Source organism: Acanthisitta chloris, unplaced genomic scaffold (assembly GCF_000695815.1).
Source record: "Acanthisitta chloris isolate BGI_N310 unplaced genomic scaffold, ASM69581v1 scaffold17163, whole genome shotgun sequence".
Lineage (NCBI taxonomy): Eukaryota > Metazoa > Chordata > Aves > Passeriformes > Acanthisittidae > Acanthisitta > Acanthisitta chloris.
The window spans coordinates 865-8,127 of record NW_008663419.1 but is presented as its reverse complement, the minus strand read 5'-3'; the positions used below and the strand labels follow the sequence as shown (position 1 = coordinate 8,127).

General features: G+C 44.0%; 1 protein-coding gene across 1 annotated transcript; it reads right to left on the bottom strand.

The window, feature by feature from the left end:
* Positions 1–2,335: 2,335 nt before the first annotated feature.
* Positions 2,336–7,257, bottom strand: RPL15 (ribosomal protein L15). Its single transcript, XM_009070998.1, has 3 exons — positions 7,117–7,257; positions 4,494–4,630; positions 2,336–2,695 (listed from the first exon to the last, which is right to left on the bottom strand). Exons 1-3 carry the CDS (start codon positions 7,232–7,234, stop codon positions 2,390–2,392), a joined length of 561 nt encoding a protein of 186 aa, XP_009069246.1. The 5' UTR covers positions 7,235–7,257; the 3' UTR covers positions 2,336–2,389.
* Positions 7,258–7,263: the final 6 nt, after the last annotated feature.

The following is a 7,263-nucleotide window of genomic DNA, read 5'->3' as shown; positions in this document are numbered from 1 at the left end:
CTCTTAATTACATCCAAAACGTGCCTGATCAGACTGAGAAATGATCAGTCCCGCAAGCAGAGCCAAGGAGATGGCTTGGAAACGGATTACTGGATTCCTCCATGCCTTAATAGATTTCACTAGTGAAATTCCTGATGCTTCCTCTTCCCTCCCCCTGCCCTCCTCCAGCTACAGCACAGTGTCCCTGTTTCAGGCAGACCCTTGGTGTATGAGGAGGGTCAAACTCAATGTAACAGCCTCGCACTAGGACTACTGTCTCAGACGACCGGTTTCCACCACAATCTTAAGGAACACAGACTACTTGCAATCAGTTGAACTTGCATGACAGGTTCAAATATCATCAAGTAGGAAAGGCAGAGATGACATAACCTCTCTGATTTCACAAGCCAACAACCCAAAACAAAAAAAGCTTTTCCTCCATGTTTTGCCTGTTCTACATACAGATTTTAGTAAAAGGTAATTTGCCTTTCTGCTTCACACAAATTCTGCACTGCAATGTCCCTTCCAACCCAAAACACTGTTTAACAGAGCATAAGGCACTTCCAATGTGAGAAGATGCTAAAGCAATCTGACTTCCCAAAGGCTTGGAATGAGCTGTACGTACCCAGAGCATCCCTTGAAGGCACCACCATGTGTTTCAAATTCCTTCACTAGCCTAACAGATTCCATGCCATTGTAGATGTATTTCAGCAGCAATCCTCAGTGAGCTTCGGAGGGATATTATTTCCCCCTTATTTCAAAGTTCAAAAAGCTATAGGACCACAAGGGGAAACCTCGGGCAAATCTCACTGAAGACACCTGCCATGTGTTGGAAGTTTTGAATGCTGGCAAAGTGCTGACAGCCCTATCACCTTCCCCCAACAACAGCAAGGGTACTAAACTGCTTAACAAGACCCGGTACAGCATTGTCAGTCTTGAAGTTGCTGCCTTTAAAAAAAAAACAAATGACGTATAATGGTTTGGGTTAAAGGGAGCCTAAAGACCACCTAGTTCCAATCCCCCCTGCCAACCTTCCACGAGACCAGGTTGCTCAAATAGACAAGAAATTCCAAAAGAATGGACACACTGGCTATACTGGCACCACCATAAACCCTTAAATCTACAATCCCTCTCTGCAATAATCCCCTCCATGCTCAGGTGAGACTTCATTCACTGAATTTGCCCTGAGGAACTTCTACTTTCTGTCCTATACCATCAAAGTTAAACAAAAAAAATCTCTGTCCTTTAGAGTAGACAGCACTTTTTAACAGCAGATTCCTTCTGAATTCTTCCTAGTTTGGGCCAAACAAAACATATCATGAAAGAATTGCTGCCTAAAGCTGTTCCTCTTGGTCTGAAGAACACACTGCCAAAACATCTCTTCTTCAGACTACCACTGTCTTTGTAAGAACTTAAAGGCCAAAAGCAGTGATTTTCTCAGTTGAAGGAAAAATATTGACACTTTTCAGTCCCAGCAATTAAAGAAAATATCATTCCATATCCCAAGTTAACGTTCCAGGAAGACACAGCTACATCTTGGGCTTTCTACTGACCTTTCTTCCTATCACTATCCAATGGACATGGTACAGAACCTGTGGAAGCTAGGACAGTCATCCAGATAACCTGCAGTTATTCTCTCAGCATTTATGTGGAAGTTGACCTCATGCTGAAAGGTCATACTGATATTTCACAAAAAGTAGCCCAAAATACATTCATTTATAACTGTCATCCAAATGTGGTTAATTTCTACCACCTAACCATGCAGAGTAAATCAGAATGCAGCTCTAACACAACAGAGGTATGCTCTCTGTTCTAATAGCAAGAGGCAGATCTAATACATACCGTCCCCATTGACTCTTGACAAATGACCTATTCTGCAGTGAGACTATTCAGACTAAAACCTTATAGTTCTTTGTGACATATCTATACCTACAATACTGTGCACTTTAATGAACAGTGTAAGCCTTACCTCTCTATCCTGTGCTTAGAGTGCATTTAGACAATGTTTGTAGCTAAGAGGCCTGAGAGCTGGTTTGACACTGAAGATGTACAAAAAAACAGAACTTGAAAAATAGAATTGCTATTAGTATTTAATCACCTATAAAAAATAAATGAGCACTTTCACTTTACATCTCATTGCACAAGATCAAAGCTGCCCTTGTCTAAGCACAAGGCAGAAACCACAACCTGCAGACAGTGACCAAGTATACTCAGACCAAGAGAAATAAAGAACACAAACTTGCCATTAGGCTTTCAATTCACACTGCATGTGTCAAAATATGGAAACATATGGAAACAACTGAACTCCCAGAGAATTCTACACTTGTCCACATAAACCAAGAAGCAGCAGAAGCACTTGTTAAATTTAACAACCCACATGAGCTTTATTAGATGGTTACAGGTACAGGGGTTAGCGGTAACGGTGCAGCTGCAGGGTGTTGCGCCTTCTCCAGGCAGCGCGGCGTGAGCCACCAATGGTGTGGTGGAATTTGTGGCCCTTGCCAAGACCACGACTCTTCCGCCCAGCTGATGTCAGCCCACGCATCTCCCTGTGCTTGTGGACGGGCTTGGTGATCCATTGGGTGTCGGGGTTGCGTCTGATGGTCTTATGGAAGGGATCAATGAGGATCACTTCAAAAAACTTGTATGTGGAATCTTCACCGACCCAATACGAGTTCAAGACTCTCAGAGCCCCACAGTGACGGCCAGCACGCTCCTAGAGGAAATAGTAAATGCAAAGGGCTGTAAAACCATGGATTCAGGGGACTCCTCGTGCAGGGAGATACGACTAACTCAAATGTAAAATTTCAGTTTTCCCCAAGAGACCCTCTTTTCCTGTAAGAACTCTTCCCCTTCCAGTTGCAAAGTAATAGCTGAAAGGAATGTTGTATTAAAATAAAACCTGAAGAAAAAAGGCTGTTTGTATTCCTACATCAAACAGGTTTTAAAGAATATAAGCAGGAAGGTACTTAGTTGACAAAAGAACACACTCTCTGTACACAGAAGCACCCAGTCAGTGAATATGCAGAGTTAAAATAACTTTTACATGAAGATGAAGAGCATGAGCTGCACTAGGGGCCACAGAACAATCTTTTGTGGGAAGTTATGAAAGGTTGATCGATTTGCACATCCAAAGCTACAGCAAATACACATTTCTGCACAGAATAAGCCTGTATCGACAGGAGAAAAGGAATAGCTGATGTAACAAACCTTTCTACCACTGCTGGTATATTAGTGCTTGCTACTGCTATCCTCACTGCTGATTGGAAAGCAGCAGTCTTAGTTTAGAAAACAAAACAAAGCAGAAAACAGCAATTCTGCAATTCCATCTGACTCTTCTGTCAATAATGCTCCTTATTTAAAACATGTGTTTAATTGTAGGACTTCATCATCACTGTGGGAAAGTATAAACCAATGGAGCCCACTCATCTTCTATTCCAATGCAATGCCAACCTATGGCTACAGCCTTCTACTAAACAGCACTTGGCTACTTTCCACACATGTAGTATTTTTTCAAGTCCTTGTTTTATTCTATAGCATAAGAGCAACACCTATATGAAACACTAGAACACCAACCACCAGCTTCTATGCAGAGATGGTAGCTCCAATGGAGGCATTATAATTCTGTAATCTGAAAAATATAAGTCTTCCAGGAAACACGGTCCTGAGAGCAAAAAGTCTTCTGCTTCAAGATGGAAAGGCAATGAGCAGTCTCCATTCTTTCACAACGCAGTCCCAGAAAAAGACAGACTGGTATTCGTTCTAACCCATTGAAGAAGCTTTTTCCTAAAGGTGAGAACCACTTATCTTCCACACTACTACTGTGACAGCAACGAAACTCGGAAGATCTCACTGAATCAAAGTTCACATTTTGAGTATTTCAGTGGGTAACAACATCTCATCTAAAAACAAGTTAATCACAAACCTGTGTGCTGCCAAAGTTTTTCACAAAAGAACCAGGAGGTCTCTGACCTGCTGCTTTCAAATCCTACGACACAGCTAAGTACACTGTGCAGCACTACTACTACACAAACAGGTGTTACAAGCTGTAGGACAGGAACTCACCTGTACTCTGTGAAAGGACCATTACCTAAAGCTGTAACACATACAGCATGGCAGGGAACACAGCAGTGGGATGTACTGACAAGTCACAGACCTTAGCATACTCCCACTTTTATTTCTCATGCCCAACCCTTTATTTTACTGTGGCTTGTACTAGTTACCTATTTTTCATTACAGATATCGTGGCACATTTTAGAATATACACTATGAACCTCAATAAATCACCTAAGTGGTTTGCTCAGACCCCATTTGCAAAGCCTGAATAATTTTCTCATTGTCTCAACAGAGATTTTCAAGACATTCTGGTGCTTTCCTGCCACCAGTATTCAGGATCTTTTACCCAACATATTAACAAAAAGCTGGTTTGGTTATTTCTTGTCTCTGAGTATTTTCAGCCTTTACAGACTAAGACCTTCCTACCCAAACTTGTGAGCAATAACCAAAACACTCACCTCTGCTACAGACTGAAGGCTCCGGGCAAACTTCAGCTGGTTAACTCCATGATGCACAGGTTTGCCATAGGTTGCACCTTTTGGCACTGGACGTTTGCGACCACCACGCCGAACACGGACGCGGTAGATAACGTAACCTAAAAGAAACACAGACTTAGGGACTACAAGAATTCTAGCTGCAATTTTGAAGCCCAGACTGTGTTTCCAATCCCCCAAAATTTACATGAAATGCTCCAAAATTAAGTCATTAATCTTCACCAAAACTTACAACTGGAGGTGTTTTTGCTATTTTCATTACAACTGAGTATGGGAAGCAAAGTCCTGCTGTGACTATTTTTTAGTTCCAAAGCTTATGGCACCTTTCCACCACCCAGTTCCAAATAGACCCAGAACAGATACATCTACGTAGTAACACAATGAGAGAAAACCAAAATGCACCCCAGAACACCCAACAAAACCACCACCCAAACCCTACAGCCCCATACTCTGATAGCAGCATTCATAAAATACTGAAGCATAAGCCACCCACAAACCCTGCTGAAATCTGATCACTAAAAAATGAGGAAGCTAGACAAACAGTGACAGAATCATAGACACTTAGTTTATTTTCATAGTGAATAACCATACTGGGATTTTTAACAAGATTTGCTCAAGTTACACAGGGATCGTCCCTTTGCCCATTTCTTTCTCTGACCAGTTTTCCAATGACACTATAAACTCCATCATCTTTCTTCACTCAAGTGGATGCAGCTGTAATACAGTCATAGAATCACAGAATGGTTTGGGTTGGAAGGGACCTTAAAGATCATCTAATTCCAAACCCTCTGCCATAGACAGGGACACTTTCCACTAGATCAGGTTGCTTAGCGCTTCATCCAGCCTGGCCTTGAACATTTACAGGGATAAGGCATCCACAACTTCTCTGGGCAACCTCTTCCAGTGCACCACTACACTCACAGCAAAGAATTTCTTCCTAGTATCTACTCTAAACCTGACCTCTTTCATTTTGAAACCATTCCCCCATGTCCTGTCAGTACATTCTCCTGTATAAAGTCACTCTCCATCTCTCTTGTTGGCTCCCTTCAGGTATTGGAAGGCTGCTATGAGGTCACCCCAAAAAAAAGTCAAAAGCAATGCATGACAAAATTTGGGCAGAGAAAGGACATCCCCCAACCTTGGGACACTAGAAGAACAGAGGGACACTAAAATCCAGAGGGACCTTGACAGACTTGGGTCTCTCTTGGTGGCTCCCTTCAGGTATTGGAAGGCTGCTATGAGGTCACCCCAAAAAAAAGTCAAAAGCAATGCATGACAAAATTTGGGCAGAGAAAGGACATCCCCCAACCTTGGGACACTAGAAGAACAGAGGGACACTAAAATCCAGAGGGACCTTGACAGACTTGGGGTGGGCCTGTGCAAACCCCATGGAGTTCAACCCAGTGAAGTGCAGTCTTATACCTGGGTAATGGCAATCCCAGGCACACCTATAGGCTGGGAAGAGAAGTGACTGAGAGCAGCACTGTGGAGAAGGACTTGGGGGTGACAGTTGCTGAAAACCTCAACATGAACCAGCAGTGTGTGCTCACAGCCCAGAAAGCGAACAGAATCCTGGGCTGCAACAAAAGGTGTGTGACCAGCAAGTCAAAGGAGGTGATTCTCCTCATCTACTCAGCTCTTGTGAGACCCTGGAGTACTGCATCCAGCTCTGAGGCCCTCAGCACGGGAAAGGCATGGACCCATTGGAGCAGGTCCAGAGGAGGGCTACGAATTTAGTAAGATGGCTGGAGTACTTCCTCTACAATGACAGGCAGAGGAAGTTTGGGCTAATATGCATGGAGAAGAGAAGGTTGCATGAAGACATCATAGCAACATTCCAGTTTCTGAAGGAGCCTACAGGAAAGCTGGAGAGGGACCCTTTGTCAGGAACTGTAGTGATAGGACAAGGGGTATTTGGTACCAACTGAAAGAAGGGAAATTTAGGTATCGGAAAGATGTTTTTTTACTGTGAAGTTGGTATAACACTGGCACAGGTTGCCAAGGGAGGTTGTGGATGCCCCAATCCTGGGAGTGTTCAAAGCCAGGTTGGATAAAGCCTTGAGCAACCTGGTCTGGTGGGAGGCGTCCCTGTCCATGGCAGGGAGGTAGGAACTAGGTGATCTTCAAGGTCCATTCCAATCCCTTAACATTCTATGAAAAGCACTGGTCAACTTCACAGGACTAACACGGCACAAGAATTAAGGCCAAAGCCCATTTGATCTTCACCTGCCAAACTGGCCAGAGAAGGTGCAGATTCCAAATTAAGTGAAGTAAGGTTCTGGGCTGTGGACACTGCTACCAACTGTTTTAAGGAGAGACTGGACATGGCACTTAGAGCCATGGCCTAGTTGACATGGTGGTGTTGTCAATAGGTTGGACTTGATCTTCTCAGAAGTCTTTTCCAACCTAATCAATTCTGTGACTGAGCACATTTACGACATGAAGTTCATTTCATGCAGGACACTTCAGCTTATTGGGGAACACTTAGGTTTCCTGTTTTGTTATCCTGCTGTCAGTTAAGGAGACTGACATAAACCCTGTTCACTCCACCACGAGGCAGATGGGACTGAGCTCCAGGTGCCGTTACCTTGCTTGGCCTTGTAGCCCAGCCTGCGGGCCTTGTCCGGGCGGGTGGGCCGGGGGGCACGGTGCAGGGCCGAGAGCTGCCGGTACTGCCAGCAGCGCACGCGCAGCAGGAACCGCATCACGTCCGACTGCTTCTTCCGCCACAGCT